Below are 21937 nucleotides of genomic sequence, written 5' to 3' on the forward strand. Positions count from 1 at the left end.
AAAATGTATAACTGATTTTGGAAAATAGTTTGAGAATTCAAATGAAGGTAAAACTTTGAGAAGCAAATGGGAACGTATAGTGATAAGCACTCATAATTTATGACACAAAATAGAAAATATCTCATATATTATTGCTTTTTTCCTGGTTATTATGCAGTTTGGACTTACATTGCCTTAATATATTAAGGGAAACTAGAGATACCCATGGGTTTATAATTTTCTATTATAAGAAATAGTGTTAGTGGATATACTGGAAATTGCTTTTCTACTAGATATTATTGTGCTTGGCTCCATTCTCTGTGCCAGAGTGACGAGGGAAGGGAGTCTTCAGGAGATTCAAATATCAGTTGTCAAGTAAATGTAAATAAGGTGGCAGAAAGTAAAGCTTATCTTTCAGATCAATATGGTAACCTTAGAAGTCAAAGAATTTGAAAGCCTAAATATACACAAAGATGTATAAAGCAGAACCTGGTGTCATTATACTCTGCTGAATTCATACATAGCTTATTGTTTAGTAAAATTGAGGTCTGGAGCAAATGGCATTTGAGTCCATAAGTGACAGGTAAAGCAGAAAAATACAAGGTAAGTAGAGGGATTGGGAAATGAAGGAGAAGATGGAATAATAAAAGGCACTACTTGGTCAAAGTAAAATTAAATATCCACTAACACTGTTCACCTATGAATTTTGCTAGTGGAAAAAATTAGTGGAATTACTTTTTAATTAATAGTGGAATTAAGAGTACTAATTTTGAGTAGGAATAAATCTTGTTTCAAATGAATTATTTTCCAAATGGGCAGAATGTAAGCTTAGTTCTTAAAACATTTAAACTTAAAATAGACAAAGGTTGAAAGTCCCTGGCTACATGTTTTTGTCCCCCATTTGAAAACTAATAAGCGTAAGCCAAGAGGGCTTTCTTCATCAATTTGCATTCTGCCGACTGCATCCATCATATAGTTAATTGATTGCACTTGTAGTTTATAAATGCACCCAGATGCTGTGGGATGAGCACATTTCGTAAATTAAAGGAGCATATGGAAGGCACACAGACAGTAACATTTCATCATAACTACCCAAAACATCCTTAATATGCAATGCTACATCACTAATTACTATGTAAATATGTAAGCATTTCCCTGGTTAATGTCTTGGTGAGAAATTAGTTTGGCAGTTGAGCCCAAATGCTGTTTTGACCAGCCATTTAATACCACTTCAGGGCTCTTCTAGTTTCATTACACTTTGCCTATAAGGAGAATGTGGCTCTCAGCCTATTAGGCAACCTTGATTGTGTAGTCAGTGAAAATGTTTATTCTTTATCACTGGTCACCTTACTTAAGGAACACCAGTCAACCCTCCAAATTATAAAAATATGTCTAAAGTTCTGTCTGCAAGCCCTATTTCTTCCTTAAAACATTAGATGGAATTTGCTAAGTGAAGAATGTTTTGCTTCTTAGTGGACTTTTTCATTAACTTCTAAGAAAAGGGCAAGGAGGAAAAAGACTGCATAACTGGTTTAAATCTTCAACATTGGGGAAATTAGTATCAATGATCTGAGTAAATTATCTTGAATACCTTGAGGTGTCAAAGGTAAAGATTTCATTCTCTAATCCAGATCATAGTTCTTTGTCAAGCCAAGGTTGAAAAGGTAAATCAATAGAAACATGCAACAAGGCAAAGTTTCCTTTGGAGAGTGTAAATTCTCTCCATATACAACATCCATCAACCACATGATTAAGTGAGCTGTGGGTGACCCATGGATCAGATATGTATATTTAAACTTTGAAAATTTGTGTTTTATTGGTAGATTTTGGCATGATGGTTTTGGTCAAATTCAGTCATACTCAGGACTGGAAATTGTGTCTAAATTCACTTTAACATTTTGAAGGAATCATTAAAATTATAGAATTCAAAAGTAAATTGGTTGTCATTTTTTTCCCGGTCCTAAGGCCTTTCTGGGTACAGACTGTGCCCAGTTCTTTGGGCAGGTGGGTGACAGAAACCTTGATAGAGGATTCTGAGAAATTAATTTCATTTCATAATTTGAACTGGGCATTGGTAAAGCTCCCAAGCTTCATGATAAAAATCAACAAATACTTAAATAAACCACTCAAAGTTATTCTAGAAATGAACATCTATTTATAAGCCGGAAGTAAAATAATAGTAGTTTAGTCAGCAAAGACTCTTAATATTTTCAGAATTAAAAGCTGACTTAGGGAAAAAGTCAGCAAACTCTCCAGATGCTTGAATCATCTAAGGTCTGGTATATAAGTTTAGTAGTTACTGCATTTATATTTAGATACCACCAACTCAAATAATACAATATATTTTAATTTTGCTTCTACTTTTCCTTTACAGGGCAAAGATAAAAAGCTTACAAACAACAACTAACAGACCACACATTATTTATAATCTGGTAAAGCAACTTCTATTCATGAGACTTCTTCCCTACTCTATGAAGCAGGGCTACCTAACTTAATGAAAAATGTTTGTTACAACAGACGTGACATTCTATCTCATTATTAAAGGAAGATGCAATCAGGAGTTCTCTTGAAAAGAAAGGGCAGGCTTTCTACACTATCAAGCAGACTCTTCCCCTCACATCTTCCTTTTCTTATGTGCAATCCCTTCTGTTCTCCATCTGCTCCGCCCCCACCTATTGTCTCAGCTCGCTGCCAAGCATGCCAATCCCATCTGGCCATACTCTTGTTTCTTCTGGCTCTAATTCCCATGGGCCTAAGAAATTTTTGAATGCCAAGGCTTTTCCCCTCTTCACGAGACTCAGGACTAGCTAGGAGGGTATCAAACAATTCCCCAAAGAATTCACACACACATGAACATGCACATGATCTCTCGCATACACAAACATCAGTTTTAAAATCCTTTCCTAGGCTACAATTAAAAAAAAAAAATATATATATATATATTTAAAATTCTTTCACCTCGATGCATTTTTTAAGAATTAAAATCTTACTATCTTTGAAATAAGCAAAATTTATATTTCAAAAATATAAACACTTTCAGTAATCCCGGACATGCATTTTTTTTTCAGAAAGCAGAAGTCATTAGTGTAAATAAATGTTATTTAAATCTTACCATCATGAAATATTTCCATTAGTTAATCAGGTTTAATCGTTGACCACTAATACATTTTCTGTTGTACCAAACATACATTTAATTCAGACATTCCAGCTTTACAAATTCTCCACGAAAGCCCACTCTGCCGCAAAAGCATGCATGGTCAGAATCTAAGCATATTTAGGCAAAATTATCACCAGGTCATTAACAATAATAAAGCAGTCTGGCAAGTATTGAAAGCAGCTTTTATTCATGCTTTTACTTGAACCAACTTAATACATATATACATATACATATATATATATACACACACACACACACAATTTTTGGTTGTTTTGCCACAAGCATGCTAAAAAAAAAAAAAAACTCGTAAGCTCACAAAAAGCAGCAAACAAAACTAGAAGCAACCATGCTCAGGGTTTAAGGACATTAAAAAATTAAAGCAGCCTTTCTACATTTCATACAGAGCGTGCATAAATTTGACATGCAACCTCCAAAAAATAAATACTGTAACGAAAATCTTAAAATCAGTTCATCCAAAAAGAGTTTATTCTCATTTTCATTATTATTGTTCTTAGGCTTCTGGTATCTTAAACCCTGCATGCTGCAGTTCTGAGCTGTGCTGAGCACCGGCTGGGAGAGAAGAAGCTACCTGCGAGTTTTCACAGTGCCATCTCATATCCATGTCTGTCTGGCTACCCTGCGTGCTTAGAGCTTTTTTCTTAATTCTTAATGGAAATCCTAGGAAATTTAGTCCATCCTCTGAAATCAATACTGGTGACAGGAGAGCTCCCTGACTCAGTGGGAGATCAGGATGATAAATTGCCTGCGCATCAGCCTGGCCTATCAGTGCCCTGCACACAGATGGGCGAGAAAAGACACAGAAAAGGCTCTATCCGTCACGTGTCACCGAGGAGCCAATGGCTGAGGCGCTGCTGCAGGAGGAGATGCTGCAGTTCCGTCTGCAGTGGACCCGGCAGCTGGGGCGCAGGCCAGCCCGCGCCCCGCTGCAACCGTCCGGGCGCCGCTGCTGTCCCGTTTGCACCCTGGCTGCACCTGCAGACCGAGCGCAGGTCGCTCTAGGTCCCACCCAGATAAAGACCTATTTTCATGCACAGAGAGTTTTCTCTGCATTCCTTGCTAATCCACTGTGATCCCAAAACAAAAGAGAAACTTTTTTTTTTTTTTTTTAAACAGCCCAACTCTTAACCTCTTAGGTGCTTACCTTCCCATAATGATCATGTTTTCACCTAATATTAAATTAGAAGCTTAAACTGTGCAAGTAGCATGCAACCCTCCTGACAGGATGGCCGCAGAGCTTTAGGGTTGCAATTATAATTTCATTTCCAAGTTAACGAATGAGTTTTTTTTCTCTTTGAATGCCAAGTTTATAATGGGTGTTTTTATGGGATGACTCTGTAAAGGCAATTATACAACAATAAGGAGTACATGATTGGGCTTTTCTGCCAATTAGAACTGCTCTTTAAAGACTATTTAAATCCCAATAAATATGCCATTGTATCAATCATTAAAAATAAAGACAAGCACCAAAGGATATACATCTCATTTCCTAAAGCCTGAAGAACAAATGTGTTATATAGTGATGGGGATGCGGACTTATTTTTTGTCCTTCCTTTTATGTTTAAAATAATTCTTTGGGAAGCAAAGGCTCCACAGCTGGAATACCATATGGAATCATATCCCTCAATACATCTGGTATATAAGTTGATCATTGTGTAATAAGAGACATTTTGCACAGTTCTTCAAGGTAACAGATGATTGTATCCAGTCTGACAGGTAAGGTTATAAGTGATGAGACTGTGGTGTTTTTCAAATGGTAATATGATGGAGATTTTTTTAAAAAGAAGCAGCTCAAAAGAAAGAGTGAACAACCTTCAGGAATAACAGAAAGAATACCAGGGCGCTTCTCTATCATTTTTCATTGCCCAGTTTCAATTAAAACCATGCATTTTCAAGGATTAATTCTAACTCCTTTAAAATGACCCAACAGTACTTTAAAAAACCTGAGAATAAATACTGATAGATATGTCATCATCAGTAAATTGTCACTGAGTTTTAAAACGCTGAAATTCCAAAGTTTATTTCACCTTGGAAACTATTTTTTAAACATATTCTTGAAACACTGACCCTGCCAAGTTTTCTGCAAATTTCTTTCCACCCTGATTCGGTATTGACTACCAGGAAATAATAATGCACTTTTCAAATTCTTTAAAATATATATTGCTTTGTGCTCATTCTATTTGGCTTATTTATTCAACAATAAAATAATCCTCAACAACCAAACTTTACTTAAAAATATTTTTTTTAAGATTTTAAAGTTATTTATTTATTTCAGAGATAGAGAGCAGGAGCCGGGATAGGGGCACAGGGAAAATAGACTCCCCGCTGAGCAGGGAGCCTGATGCAGGGTTTGATCCCGGGACCCTGGAACCATGACTAGAGTCTAAGACAGATGGTTAACCGACTGAGTCACCCAAGAGCCCAAACTTTATTTTTTTAAGGGAAAAAATTATGGCCCACCCAGATGCTTTTTATCAAAAAGAAAACAATAATAATAATACATCATCAAACCTATTCACTGCACTATTGTAATAACCAAAAGTGGAAACTATTTAGTCATCAATAAATAAACTGATCAGATAAATTATGGTACAGTATTACAGTAGAGATACTCTGCAGCTGTAGAATATAATGTGGCAAATTCAACTGTTCTTATGTGAAAAGATCTGTAAGATGTAATGTTATTTAAACTAAAAAGGGACAACTTTTAAGTTGTTTGAAGTCTGGACACATTAAACACACACACAAACATTTACACACCTAAATATACAGTTGCATATGCAGAGGAAATTTCCAAAAATGCATAAAATATCAGTTAATAGTAGTTAAATCTGAGGAGCAAAGCTGAGCTCCAAGGTGGGACTGAGGCATAGTTTTATTAGCCCATTTTATACATTTTTCATCAAGTCTATGTATTACTTTCCTAATTTAAAATTAATTAATTAAAACAATGGTTTAGAAGAAAGTGATTGGTAGACAGTTGAGCAAAAATGTTGAGGGGAAAAATGGGGAGACGGAAGGATGACCTGCTTTTTTTATGCAAAGAACATAGGCTAGGTGTGGGCAAAAAGAGGAGCTGCCAGACACAGGTTCTGGCAATTTAGCTGAAGACCTCCACAAACCATATTCATCTTCTACTACTTTCATCTCTGAATGCCTATAACAATACAAACTTACAGGTGTTAAGAGCTTTACAATTTGTAGTGACAATTCACCTAAATTATCTCTGATTCTTACAGGTGAGAACTGAGAAGTAAATGATTTGGCTAATTAGCAGAGCTTTGGGAAATTAACCCCTCCAAGCCTTAGTTTTCTCAGCAGGATGCAATTAGCAAGAAGTGGCACAGCTAACCATGAATCCTAATTTAGGATATTGTTTATTGCTGCTTTAAAGACAAGATAATGAGCATGTTTTTTAACCAATAGTGGTGAAGGGATAAAGACAAAACGAAATCCATTTTCTTGTGTTTCCTACTTGGCACAAGCTTATTTTATGCAAGAGACTGAACTTAGCTTATAGATTCTATTGTTCACTTTTTTGTGACTGTATTTCAAATCCTAGGACTTTAAGGGATAGAAACATTAAAAAATATTGAGTAGGTTAAATTAAGTAAAAGGCTGATAAGTAGCACTGTTAAAGGGTCTTTGTGTTTTACACAGTTAATTAATTAATTAATTAATTAATTAATTAATTTAAGATTTTATTTATTTATTCATGATAGACAGAGAGAGAGAGAGAGAGAGAGAGGCAGAGACACAGGCAGAGGGAGAATCAGGCTCCATGCCGGGAGGGAGCCTGATGTGGGACTCGATCCTGCGACCTCAGAACGGTGCCCTGGGCCAAAGGCAGGCGCTAAACCACTGAGCCACCCAGGGATCCCCTATTTATTTATTCTTAAAGATTTTATTTATTTATTCATGAGAGACACAGAAGAGGGGCAGAGACCCAGGCAGACGGAGAAACAGGCTCCATGCAGGGAGCCTGAAGTGGGACTCGATCCTAGGTCTCCAGGATCACGCCCTGGGCCAAAGGCAGATGCTCAATCACAGAGACACTCAGGTGTCCCCACACAAAGTTATTTTAAATCAGTAGTTTATGGAGGGTAATTTTGTCCCCAAGGGGACACTTAATAATGTTTGGAAATATTTCTAGTTGTCACACCTGAGGAGGTGCTACTAGCATCTAGTGGGTAGTAGCCAAAGATGCTGCTTATCAAACTACAACACACAGGACAGTGAGTGTGATGAAGACTTATCTGGCCTAAACATCAATAGTGAGATTGAGAAACATGTACTAAATACTGTGCTTTTCTACCTTATTTACAAAGAGGTTGAAAACAAAAAGTACTCAGTACTATGAGATGTATATTGTAAAGTGGCAAGTAAGCAAGTTTAGGTCTAGAGGAGAGGAGGACCGAGGACCAGGCCCTGGATTCCTCAAAGAAATCTTGGGGAAGAGGAGGTAAGAGAAGAACTGGTGTGGTGACCTGGAAGCCTATGATAAAAAGCATGTTAGCAAAGACAATAGGGTCTTGTTCAAATATGCAGACAGGTAAAAAAAAATCTACTTTTATTTATTTATTTATTTATTTTTGGCTTTAGATTGGTTGGGGGGAGAGCGCAGGCAGGAGCAGGGAAAGAGGGAGAAAGAGAGAAGCAGGCTCCCCACTGAGTGGGGAACAGCAGGAGGGGGCTGGATCTCAGGACCCTGAGATATTCCACCTGAGCCCTGAGATCATCACCCGAGACAAAATCGAGAGTCTGACGCTTAGTCAACTAAGCCACCCAGGCACACCTTCAGTTTTGTCTTTAATTTAAACAAAGGGTCTGAGAAATTAATCTCATTGAAATCAATAATACAAAAGATCTGAGGTCCTTATTCCTCTTCACATTTGGATTTTTACAGATGTGGCCAGAAAAAGTAGTATTTACAGGGACCATGAGAGGGCTATTTGGAGAATATGTGAGGAGGAAGGGGCTTTTATGACCCTCAAATTATACTTCCCAGGCTATTTATAAGTTGTAGCTACTTTATGGTCCACAAAGATGTACCCATAAACAAGCAAGTGAACAACTGCTATTTCAGACCATCCCACATCATAGTGTGCGGAGGAGCAGAGAGCCACTGCATCCCCCATAGATATGATGTCTGCAGTCCTTCTCTTCAGGCCCCCACCCAGTCTTACCATCCATAGACAGGGTTTCTGGAAACAGAGTTCTCAGGGCAGCTTCAGGCCCTTTCCCTCTGTGACTCCTGTCAGGCCAATTTCCACACTTGGTCAAGCCTGTGGCATTCAGGGTTAGTGCAGCAGAGCTGAGATACACAGCCACCTGTATTACCAGGACACTGCAGCAGCTTTAGGTCAAATTTATGCCCTTCTGATGAGAAAATATTGCAGGAAAGCAGTAGAGGGAGGGAGGGAGGGAGAGAGAGAGAGAGAGAGAGAGAAGGAGGGAGAGAGGGAGAGACAGGGGAAGAAGGTGAGAGAGGGAGGGAAGGAGGGAAGGAGAGAGGGAGAAAGAAAAGAGAGATCTGCAGATCTATTTACATACTGTGTGGAGTGAATGAGCATTGCACGTCATAATTCTCTTTAGAGAGATCTTTACGAGTCCAAGAGGTTTTATAGTTTGCATAGTCCAACTCTTTGATTTTACAGATGAAGGACTGTGATGCAGAGAGGTTAAATAACTTGGTTTGAATTAAGTGACAGTGGAATTCTTCCCAATCCAGTCAATGGGTAAACATGATATTGGCAACTTTCAAGATGCTTTCAAAAATCATCATAATTATCAACCAGAGTAAGACTTAGAGGAAGGTGAAAATAAGATGTCAAATAAGAGACAAAGGATGGCTCCCAATATTCCACCTTGCCCTAGTGATGCTGGATTAAGGCACTGAAAGCTTAGAGAAAGATCTTCCAATGAGCATTTAGAGGATATGAGACAACAAAGGAGAAGATTTGAGTCTCCTCCTTCAGAAGAATAAGCCTATCTGCAGAAGACTTTTTTTTTAATGCAAATTCCCTTGTCTGTATTTGCACCACAGTCATGATGAATGAGAAGTAGGATGCTAGGATGACTTTTAAAAGACATATGTCAGGAAGTAAGCTCTCCTTGTGAGAGAATATATGTGGGGGAGATATTCCGGATCATTTACATTCTTTTTAAAGATTTTATTTATTTATTCATGAGAGACACACAGAGAGAGGCAGAGACATGGGCAGAGGGAGATGCCCTCTGGGACTCGATCCTGGGACCCTGAGATCACACCCTGAGCCAAAGGCAGCCGTTCAACCACCGAGCCACCCAGGGGTCCCAAGATCATTTACATTTTTTAAGAAAACGGGAAAAATAGAAATGCTAGAAAATCATAGTAGATTGTCTTTGTTTAAAAATTTTATTGTTTTTGCTTTTTCTCCCCATAATGGCAGTTCTAGTTTGATGCCATGCAGCACCACTAAATTTCTGTTAACTATTAACTAAATATTTGCAAATACATATTAAAGGTAGGATGTGAATTGTCTAAATATATTTTATATTTATAATGTCTAAATATATATTTCATATATTCTATATCTTATTTTTTCTGCTACTTTATTCTTGTGGGTTTTGTCTTCTACAATGATTATTTCTCTAGGTATATAAGCTTTTTAAAAAGTAAAAACACACAAAAAAACTATGCCTCATATAATCTTTTTGATAACATTTTACTCTAAAATGTATTATATTAATGTTAAAAATAAAATAAACTGAGGGTCACTTAGGTGGCTGAGGTTAAGCATCTGACTTTTGGCTTAAGTCATAATCTTGGGGTCCTGAGATCAGGCCACATCTGACTTCCCACTCAGCAAGGAGTCTGCGTCTGCCTCTGCCTCTGCCCTATCCCCCCAATCATGGATGGGTGCACGGTGCGTGCACACACACACACACAGTTTCTCTCTCTCTCTCTCAAATAAATAAATTAAATCTTTAAAAAAATAAGAAAAATAAGAGAAATTGAGGCTCGGGGGGATTAAATAACATCTATACACATGAAGCTAGCAATTACAAGTCTACTGACTGCACAGCAAATGTTCTTCCAAATCAGAACTACCCCTGGTACTCCACAGTAGTTGTTCTGTATGTTTAGTATGCATAAGAACCAAGGAAGAAACTTGTTAAATATCCGTATTTCTGGACGCTTCCCTGGAGAATGATGCTGCCTCTGACTTAGATGGATCCTGAAACCTGCATCCTACCTCCTTAATTTAAGAACCTCAGAATTATCTTAGAGTTTCAAATTCAGGATTCTTTTTCAAGAAAAGCCACGTCAAGAAGATTTCTAATGAATGGAAATAGGAAGCTTTTTTTTAAAGCATAAAATGAGAAAGTGTTGGACTAGTGTTTACCAATAGAGAAATTGGAAGAGAGCAGCACTTTAGCAGAAAATAAAAAATAAAGGTGCTTTAGAGACATCCATTAAGAGACAGTTTCCCAAACTGGACTTCACAATGTAAAGAATATTTTAGTTGAAAATATTTTTCAGCAAGAAAGATTAATGTGCATAGAAGAAGTATGTAATTAGTAACATTCTGAAGAATAGGATGACTGTTTTACAGCCACGGATAGATATGGCACTTGACTGCCTTGTCCCTACCACACTCCTGCAATTAGAAACCATGAATATGCAAATATGCAGGCAGGCCCCTTATACATATCGTAAAATTCATTTATACTGAGAGGAGTTTTCTTAGGATGGCTCTGTAGACATCTCGATAGAGGTAAGTTTTCTTTCATGAGATCAGAATCCACTGGATATAATATCAAACCTTCCGCAATTGTTTAAGACAATAAATCCACTCAGAAAGAAATCCCTAGCCCATTTCATGCACAGCAATGATTCATGAAGATGAAGTGAGAGTGCACTCTACAGAAATCTTCTCTTCATTGCTTTTCTCCCAGCTGGCTTCTAGGTTGGCCAGTTTGAGGTCAAAGGGTAACGATGCTAAAGCATACTCTTTTCAGAGTAATCTCTTTAGGATTTATACTGCTACTTCCTAACTCGTTCTTATAATTTTCTGAAATTTTTGGCATGCTATACTTTTTAAAAATTTTTGACAGTAGGATGACTAATTGTTCAGTTTCATCCAAACCCAAGAGCTGAAGGACAAAGTTAATAAGGAACTGATTCTTTCAGGATATATATATTTTAAAGATTTATTTACTTATTTGAAAGCAATATATATATATATATAGAGAGAGAGAGAGAATGCAAGTACATGTGAGAGGGTGAGGGGAGGGAGAATCCTCAAGCAGATTCCCCACTGAGCGCAGAGCCTGACAGGGGCGGGCTCAATCTCACAACCCTGAGATCATCACCTGCGTTGAAATCAAGATTCTCCCACTGAGCCACCCAGGTGCCCCTGATTCTTCAGGATGTTGTGGGTAGGATAATGCCTTTTACCGAAGAGATACCAGTGACCGAATATTTTTGGTGGCTAATTGATGAAAAGCGTTAAGCAAGAAAGTCGCAGTCTGTGATCAAGTCTATTAAGAGGCAGGAAGTAAAGAAAGGAAGGAAGAAAGAAGAGGAAAGGAGAAAGGAAGGAGGGAACAAAAAGTAGAGAAAAAAATACAAAACCTTATAGATAGCTGAGGTACATTAATAGACTGTGGGAAACTTTTGCCTTTTAGTGAACACAGCTTACCAGACATCAAATGTAAGCCTCCTTTCTCCCTGTTCCCATACTCCTTGATAATGGGCCACACAATGATGTCGTAAGCAGTCAGAATGACTTAGAAGAGACACCTACACAGAAGCTTATGCACGACTCCACAATCCTAAGCATGCACAGAAGCGCATGCACAAACAGAACCCACATTTTTACTTACTAAGAGTGAATAGTTTCCATTAACAAAACTGTGAACCCTAACATGGGAATAAAGCTCATCTTGGAATGAACATAAGAAAATCAGTGAACAGAGAAATTCTCACATGGTCACTCTTATAATGTTACATGAGAAAGCTCCAGCAGGCAGATGCAATTATTCCATACAGACTCAATATTTTGTGATGACGGTTTCCAAATTTAAGATGCCTGAGAATTAGAGTGTTTGCTTAAAAGCTAGTTTTCTAGACCCATCCTGATCTACTTTATTAAAATTTCTAGCGATGAGAGTGAAAAGCTGCGTGCTTATCATGTACTCCAAGTGATTTTGATGCAGGATTTTTAAAATATTTTTTTTAATTTTATTTATTTATTTGACAAAGCAAGAGCACAAGCAAGGGGAGTGGTAGGCAGAGGGAGAGGGAGAAGCAGGCTCCCTGCTGAGCAGGGAGTCTGACCCAGGACTCAGGGCTCCATTCCAGGACCCCGGGAACATGACCTGAGCCAAAGGCAGATGCTTAATTGATTGAGCCACCCAGGTGCCCTAAGGCACTGTTTAAAACCTTCCTCTGAGAAACACACTTAACTACATCCCAACCCCAACCCTCTCTCACTGTGATGCCAGCTTTGGATATGTTGAATTATCCAATTCAACTCCAAAAGCACAATGTCATTCATTTTGAGGGACAGAGATTGGAAAATCTAGAGAGATATTAGGAATGATGGGATGGACAAATTCTGAAAAGTCTTCCTAGGAGAGACTGCATTGAGCTTGGGTCTTGAAAGTGGTAGAGTTAATTATATCAGCAAAGGCATGAGAGAGTAAAAGTGTTTTTCTTTAAAATTAAAAAAAAAATTATATAAATGATAAGCTCCTTTATGTTTTCAACTGGAGGACATAGCAACGCTTGTAGCACATGTGAAAGGGTCGATTAACATTAGTTGAATTAGTAAAAGGACCACAACAAAGTCAATCTATTAAAAAAAAATTCATTCACAAGCCTGTGACCACCTTCACAAAACTTTTTGTTGTTAATGCTGTTGTTATTGTTTTGATTTAATTCCGCGTTCTTTCCATATCTTATCTGTACACACATAGAATTTTAAATAGTTATAATAATAAAGATACACTTTCTTGTTTTATAATTGAATCTGATGGCATATGCATTTATTTTTACTTTGACTTAGAATATCATTATCATCATTCTAACAAGTCAAAATGGTACAATATAACTTACATGACTATTTTGTATTTTTTTGGATAATGGATCCATCTCAATTTTATTTTTCTGCTATTGTAAATAACACTTTTCTTCCTGTGTATTTTTTTCATAAGATAAATTCCCATAAGTGGGATTACTGGTCTAAAGACATAAGTGTTTTTATAGATCTTGAAACAATCTGCCAAAGTACTTTTCAAAAGACTTGTTCTAATTTTCACATTGTCTCCAGCATGCTATGTTCTATTACATCTTCACTGGTGTGAACATGTTGTTTTTTCTTTCTATCTAGAGATGCCCTTTTCCCATTAAAAAAAAAAAAAAAAAAAAAGTTCTGGTAAACTCCTACACATTGTCTTATACCAAGCTCAAATGCTACTCTTTCTTTTAGCCTTCCCAAAGCTCCTGGGCAGAGTTAGTCATTATTTCCACTGTGTTCCCAAAGTACTTTGTAATAATATCAATTTTAGTACTTATCAAATAGTTTCATGTTTGTTGTTTTTTCTGCTTCCTAGATGATTAGTAACTCCACAGTTAAGCTTCTGTCCACTTTATTTTTAGAGCATTACTCTCTATCACAAGGCTGGGCATATATTATACATTCAACAAAGGCTTGTTATGTGAGTGGATGAATGAAAGGGTAAATGTGATGCACAAGCCCAAGACTCTTCCTGTATCCCTGAGTAAAAAGGCCTTCTTTCACCAATTCTATTATAGGCCATCCAGTCCTAAGATGATTTGAATTATTGTAGTTCTGTTCTGTAACATTTATATATTTTTAATATTTATCTCTTTGCTAGATCTATATTTTATATTTTTACTGATCTACTTTCGGGGTCTTGGCATGATTTTGTGACATCCTGTGAATCAACTCTTTGAATACTTAGATAATAACTTTTAGGTACACCAGAGTCAGAAAATGTTTCTTTGTAGCTCAAAATGAAGCACCTTTTATGGATGAAATGGATTAGAAACCACCTGTGAAGACTGTAGCATGCACATGGCCCCACTACGGAGAGAATACAAATTTTAAAATAGCCCCTGATACTACTTAATAACATATAATCAATAATTATTCTTATATATCACTTTATGAATTTTGCCACATTTCAAAATATACACTCTCATTTTATCCTTCACCAACACCTGGTAAGAAATACACACAAAGAAAGTATATTATAATTAAAATTTAAAAGATAGGGCAGCCTGGGTGGCTCAGCGGTTTAGCGCCACCTTCAGTCCAGGTCATGATCCTGGAGACCAGGGATCGAGTCCCATGTCGGGCTTCCTGCATGGAGCCTGCTTCTCCCTCTGCCTGTGTCTCTGCCTCTCTCTCTCTGTGTCTCTCCTGATTAAATAAATAAAATCTTAAAAAAAATTAAAAGATAAGAAATTTAAAGCATAGAAACATGACTAGCAAGTGAAAAGTGAAGGGCTGATAGTCACAGATTATGAGGCATATCTTAGCCTTCGTTCTAATAAAATCATTAGATCTTGCTGAATTTTGTTACTTAACCAAATTGAGAAAATAGGCTGTATAAACTAGACTGGTGGTTTAATTCTTTTAAAGATTTATTTATTTGAGAGAGAGAGAGAGAAAGAAAGAGACTGAGAGAGAGAGCAAGAGCAGAGCAGAGGGAGAGGGACAAGCATATGCCTGGCTGAGCAGGGAGTCTGATGCAGGGCTTGATCCCAGGACCCCAGGATCATAATCTGAACTGAGGGCAGACGTTTAACTGACTGAGCCACCCAGGTGCCCCTAGACTGGTGATTTTAAAACAAACTAACAAAAAAAAAATTAAAAAAAAAAAAATAAAATAAAATAAAACAAACTAACAACTTTTCTGGCAACAGAAACATTTTTTTTTTCTAAAAGGATGCTTATAAATAATTCATTATGAAAAATAAATAGTATCAGAAGACTCTTATTAAAACCAGTGTCAGATGGGGAGTTAGTTTCTAGAACTTATGCCCAGAAAAGCAAAATAATAGACCATTCATCCATTCACTCACTGTCAATCATTCAACCAATACATAGTACAGCCTGACTAGGCAAAACAACAACAACAACAACAACAACAAAACAACAACAACATGGCAGGCGGGGGGGGTAGGAAGAATCCATCAAAAAAGCACACACATATATACACATACACACTGATACTGTATCTTATAAATGCCACAGAAATTATATCCCATAGAAAATACTCTAGGGGCACCTGGGTGGCTCAGACGGTTATAAGCACCTGCCTTTGGCTCAGGTCATGATCAAGGGTCCTGGGATCGAGCCCCACATTGGGCTCCCTGCTCAGCGGGAAGCCTGCTTCTCCCTCTCCCTCTGCAGCTCCCCCTGTTGTGTTCTCTCTCTCTCTCTCTCTCTCTCTCTCTCAAATAAATGAATAAAATCTTTTAAAAAATATTCTGAAAGTTCAATGACAAAGTATGACTTCTAGGTCCATATGCTATATTGAGTTTCACACGTCCACCTAAGGAACAGAGTGAGAGGATATGAACTGTTTCCTATCTTGTGATTGTGTATAAGCCATGTAATCTGCTGATGCTGGAGTGTCCTTGTCTATGCAATAAAGGGACTGAGTCACTTTTGCCAACCAAATGCATGTAACATGTGACCACAGGGAAGAGAGTATCTTAGTGGTAAAACCATGGGAAGTGAAATCAGACAGATCTGGTTTCATGACCTAACTTTGGGGCTTAGATCAGTTAGTTAGCTCAACTTTTCTACGTACCAAACTTCTTCAGCCATAAAATGAGAAAAACAGCAGTACCTAGCTTTTGAAATTTCCCATAAGGTATAAATGAGGTTATATAGAACACTTAGAAAAACTGGCACTTATTCAATGGTCAATAAATAGTAGCAATCATCATTATCCATTAACATGAAGAAGTTGCTGCTGGGTACTGCATAGACTATTTAAATTCTATGATTCTACATAATTTATTTTTGATAAGGTTCACTCGACTATGGAAATAATTAGTAGTCTATATTTAATAAAGGCCAAAATCTTTGGCAAGGTAAATACTGTTATTAGAATTTTTAAAATTATGTACAGTTTCATGCAAAGTCTGGAAAAAGATGCTACATTTTATTTCACAGTGAACTAGATTTTGCCCATTTGGAAAAATGCTAGGCTTTATTTCAATCATCAATTGTATGTGGACTCCAGTTTGATCAATCAAAACCAATGAAATCGTTAGTGTGCATTGCATTTTGTCATTTCCATAAATGGTAACTGCTTTAAGATCCTCGACTTCATCTCCACTCTGACAAGCATGACGAATGGAGGTCCCAGGCATGACACACTCCCAGGCACATCCCCAGCAGGCTGGCCACAGCCTTATCCTTTCTCATTCACTGAAGAAGGCATATTGAAATGCAAGTGAGTATGAAGCTACCTCAGAAAACCTTGAATCTACCTTGCCTATTATCTAAGACAACAACCACAAAATATTCACTCACCTTAGAAGTTAAACCATTCTTATTATTATAACATTACTTAAAATATACTTTACATCTGACTGGGACATACCAATTTTCACTCTTAAAAATCATTAAAGACTCCAAAAAATCTTCTGTTTATGTAGATTATATCTACAGATATTTAGTCTATTACAAATTAAAAGTTAAAAAATGTAAACTATTAACTCATTTTAAAGTGACAAAAATAAATCCATCACATGTTAATATAAATGACATACATTTAAAAAATAACTATTGGGGTGTCTGGGTGGCAATGTCAGTTAATTGTCTGACTCTTGATTTCAGCTCAGGTCATGATCTCAGGGTTGAGAGTAAGCCCCATGTCAGGCTCTATATTCAGAGCAATCTGCTTAAGACTCTCTCTCCCTCTCTCTCTCTGACCCCTCCCCCACTCTCTCCCTCACTCTCAAATAAATAAATGTTTAAAAAATTAAAAATAACAATTTAAAGATTTTTTTGAAAGGCACAGCATTGTTTCACACTTTTGTAAATCCTTTAAATAGGGCTTAATAGAAGATATCTGGGGAAAATATCTTTCTACATTCAATGTGTTGCAAAACCATATGTCATTTCATCTCTGAAAAACTCCAGTATATTCTTGGGGAAAAAAATAAGAATGAAAAGGGCAAATAAAATTTTAGTATTATAAAAGTCATTTTGACTTCACTGAAAAGGTCTTACAGATAGATCCCCTCCACCTCCTCCAACAAAATTCCTTGGACTCTACTTTGAGAATCAATGCTTTAAAGTTTCTATAATATTTAGAGACTACATTCATTTATTACTTTTTAGTATTTAATTTATATCTATGTGCTGTTCTTGTTTCCCTGCTTGAAAGCTTCCTGATGGAGAAGATAATGTCTCACAATCTGTCGTTTACAGCATGTGGTAGGCTTGCATAGAACTACAGTATGGCAACAGCATGTAAAATGTGATTAACTGATTGACTGATGAAATTCATGTCTCTGGTCCCTTTGATGACCTTAAAATATGTCCTAAGTAACATTTATACAGTTTGTCAAATTGTGAGCCCATTATGTCAACATTCAACTTAAATAGAAGAAGTTAATTTTATCTGAATTTATTCCAGATGCAACAAAGTTGTTTTCCTAGGCAGTACCTGTGACTTAAAAGAGAAATATGACCTAAGAAGCTAGAATTCTAGGGAGATTATTGTTACATTTTTTTCCCCTGTAAAAATTGCCCTGACATATCAGGCAGACAATATTTCAAGGTTTACTCAGTTTTTATATTTAGTTGTAGTTTCACAATTATGGAATAATTGAAAGCTAATAGCATGGAAAGAAACTTGAGTCTGTTGATTAAAAGCTAGAGTTTCACACCTCTATCAGTGAAAAGAAAAACAGCAACAAATATCATTATTATTTTTATTTGTTCTTCTTCAAAATCAGATCCTTTGAGAGACACCCACATAGTAACTCAGAAATGAAAGTTATACGTTTATCCCTGCTGAACTGCTGTAGAGTGGGATGGTTGGCAAATATATATATAAAAGAATGAAAGAATAAAAGAATGAAGTCGTTCTCTTAAATTAAAGGTTTTATTACATAATAAATAATTTCTTTGATTCTTATAAAATCATTCTATTATCTCCAAATCTAGGGAAACCCACAGAGAGACTTAGTGCCTGCCATTGCCTTGGTAATCAGATAACTGTTTTGACTACTCTATTATCAAAGCAGCATATTCTATATGAAAAAAATACTTTTCCCTCCTAAAACCTGGGTGGGTAAAGAAAATAGCTGCTGGATTAGGAGATAAAAAGAGGGTTCACCCTTCTGTGTTGACTCTTCCTTTGTCATAAGTCACTGGATAGGAAATAGGTTAGTTGTCTTTAGCCTTCAGAGGAGTTCTGCAATATCTAAACTCATAGCTGAATCTCAAAGCATGAGGCCTCAAGTTTTAGTGGTTTGGCAAGTAGAGTTCTCTTAGGTATTTTATCCTTAAACTAGTTTTACTCTTGACCTACTCACATAGATAGAAAAAGAACTCTAAAGCCTGCCTGTCCTACTTATTCAACACTTATAATGTGTTGACATGCCATTGTACAAGTGAGTCTGGGAAGCAAGGAATAGGAAGAGATTTAGCAGTGATGAATTTTGGAACTTTAAAACATAAATGTCTGAAATTCTAATAATCGAAAAAGTTGATGTCATATGTGTCATACAACAGGGTTAATAAAAAAAAAAAAAACAACCTCAGTTAGATGGTATTGCAAATGCTATAACTAAACTTACAACTGACTAAAAAGCAAAACTGTCATCAGTTGAAAAGCATCCGAAAGAAATCAGGTAGGAATTCCTACTACCTGTTCATATGCATGTGCAGTGGACACTTTGAAACACTGTCCAGCAGAATATGGCAGCCAGACTCTAGATTATTCAGTATGAATTTGAGTAACTGTAATTGTATGTTATCCTGAGTTTCTGAATGCTAAGATTATTTAAATCTTAATAAGCTGGTAGGTGGCCTTCAACTGCATTGCAAAAATCCAATTTCAATGGCTTGTGTGTTACTGGCCTATAAAAAGCAAATAAAGTGCTTGGATTTGTGGTTGAGGTTGCAATCCATTAAATGGAACCTTGGGGCCAAGGATCTGAATGTGCAAATCACTATGTTAAGGTTTATTAAACCTCTGTATAAAGAAGACCAAGTAAGTCTTTCAACAGATATGTGTTGGGTCTATGAAATGGCAAACCTACTTATGACTGGATACAGTAGTGAGTAAGATGATAAGGCCCTTCCTCCAAAGGAGTTCATCTTCCAGTTAGAAAAAGTCAGAAAACCAAGAGCCAACCAACAAATCATTCATTGTCAATGCCTTCCAGCCAGAGACCACTAGAAACATAATATTAATTGATTGAGTTGGGTTTATTAATCATTGTAGCAGGGGATAGCACGTGCCAAGGGGAACCATGGAACATTCAGTAAGGTGGTATTAGGAGAGACTTTTTAAAGAGTTTGAGCTTCATTAGGAGATTTGCAGAAGAAGTGTTTAAGAAAGCAGGACTTTGTTCTGGATAACAGGCTGTCAGGAAGTGGAGGAAATTCTATGATTGACTGGGCATCTCTTTAAATCTTATCTATAATAAGAGCAGATGAGAATGAGGATAAACCTATGATTGGTAGATAAGTAATAGTTACTTATTTTACCAAGAGAGGGTTTAACATTTTATGGGTTTACAGAGACTTTGGTTTCACAATTTTGTAAACAAAATAATGATGTGATCTTGTTTTCCTTCAGTAGATCATGGTCTCAGAGTGACTTTGTCTAATGTTAGTGTTCTCTGAGATTGTTTCTCTCCAGCAGGCAAATAATACAGTTTACCTGTGAGTGCCAGGCCAGCTTCTAATGACACTGAGGCCTCACTGTATGGGTGTAGGCCAGTGCCCAGATATCAGGAGTAGCTCTTCTCTACCAACCATTCAACTGACCAAGTAATACATAAACAAATTTTAAAACATCAAAGGGTGACGAACAGGGTAAAAGGGAGGACTGTTTATATTGGGTATTCATGGAAAGCTTCTTGGACTGGAACAATCAGAAGGAGCTAAATTATGGACTAGTTGGGGAGACAGTGTTCGTGTTCCAGAGAACAACTATGCCAAAGTCCTAAGGTCAAAAAATTTTGCAGTATCATAGGGACAAAAGAAAGATAGTGTGACCCAAGAATGGTCAGTGAGAAAATGAGAAGGCAGGAGAGAGAGCCGGGGAGGTGGTGGGGGGGTGGGGAGAGGTAGGGAATTGAGAGACCTTATTCTAACTGTAATAGGAAAATCAATGGAAGTAGGAAGAACAGAATAATGACATAAGTTTGTTCACATATTTAAAAGATCAGTTGTATGGTCTATAGAAAATGTGTCATGGGGTTGCAGAGTAGATGAGAAGCTGAGATACAAGTTGAGAGGTTTTGCAGTGTAGACATGAGGTAACAGTGGCTTGCTGTAAGGTGGTGGTGATGTATAGAGGGGACTCTTTTGAAGTCAGTGTTGTGGGGCTTACTGATGGGTTAATTTGGGAGGCGAGGAATGGGAAGGAATGAACAATAACTTTACTATTTATTGGGTACCTGATGTCAGCGATAATCTTATTCGTTGTATCATTCTTAAATCCTGATTCACAGAGGGCACTGGATGCTGAGTGAAAGAATCTATGTTGTGGCAAATATTGGCACAAGTAGCAATTATCCACATTTATTAACTTACATTTGAGGTTTGGTTCCTAATTCTATTGATTTGTAGGTAATTTAGTGGTAGCAAAGTGCAAAATAACCCAGGTCTAGATAGAACAACTCAATCAAGGTAATACTGTCATGAACAAGTACTAAGTATATCTCCCACCTATTTAGTAAATACATGCAGAGAATAGATTTGGAGAAATTTTAATAAACAGAAAACTAGTAGGTAATTACTTATCATTGCAGATAAAAATCTCACTGATTCTGAATGTTGTCCTTAATCACCTTTGATAGGGTGTCTAACCTTATCTTCTTAACTCATGTGAATGGTCTGTTTGCTTGTCTCAAAGTGGTCTTAGAAAAATTGGCTGTGACGATATTTGCTGCCTCAAGTCAAACTTTGAAACTCATGCACCTATCAGATGGCATTATCTAATTTCCTGCCTTGTACTCAGAGAGAATTATCTTGGAACAATACAGCTTTATAATTAAGTATGGGAAATATACCACTGCTTCTCCAGAATTACACTGGGCTCCTTCCTTTTCTCTCATAAGAGAAGTCCCTCAGGAAGCAGTAATAGAGCTAGTGTGGGGGCACTCCTCATTAATGGCTATGGAGGCTCATAGCTGGAACCCAGACTTTGTTTCTAGTGTGATGATGACTCCAGCAGAGAAGCCTGGGCCTCTTCAGCATGCTTTCCTATTGTGGGACCCAATAGTTCAAAATATTACTATGTGAAGGCAGGACTGGGTATATAAATTGGGTCTATAAACAGGAGGGATACAGAATTGGGTATCTAAACAGGAGGCTTCTTTGTCTATTGACATGTTTGAGGCCACAGGACCTATAAAGAGACCAAAACAGTGTAGTCGAGAGGTTTAGTTCGGGAATGTCCTTGTGAGGCACCAGAGGAGTAGTTTCAGTCCACAGGTAATATCTTGCCTAGTACAACACCAGATTAGCCAAAGTTATTTACTGCATTCAACCCACTTCTACT

General features: G+C 37.1%; 1 protein-coding gene across 28 annotated transcripts in view; it reads right to left on the reverse strand.

Moving 5' to 3' along the window:
* The window catches only part of NRXN1 (neurexin 1), a 1110252-nt gene that overhangs the window by 49768 nt on the left and 1038547 nt on the right, over window positions 1-21937 (reverse strand). For 2 of the 28 annotated variants that reach the window (XM_077915374.1, XM_077915373.1), the window contains exon 1: window positions 3726-3933. The exons of the other annotated variants lie outside the window; for them this stretch is intronic. In XM_077915374.1, the coding sequence (XP_077771500.1) occupies window positions 3726-3758 (33 nt within the window). In that variant the 5' untranslated portion in view covers window positions 3759-3933. Of the gene's footprint in view, window positions 1-3725; window positions 3934-21937 lie in introns of those variants that run through there. 28 annotated transcript variants of the gene reach the window in all.

The sequence above is a fragment of the Canis aureus genome, chromosome 11 (genome assembly GCF_053574225.1).
Source record: "Canis aureus isolate CA01 chromosome 11, VMU_Caureus_v.1.0, whole genome shotgun sequence".
Lineage (NCBI taxonomy): Eukaryota > Metazoa > Chordata > Mammalia > Carnivora > Canidae > Canis > Canis aureus.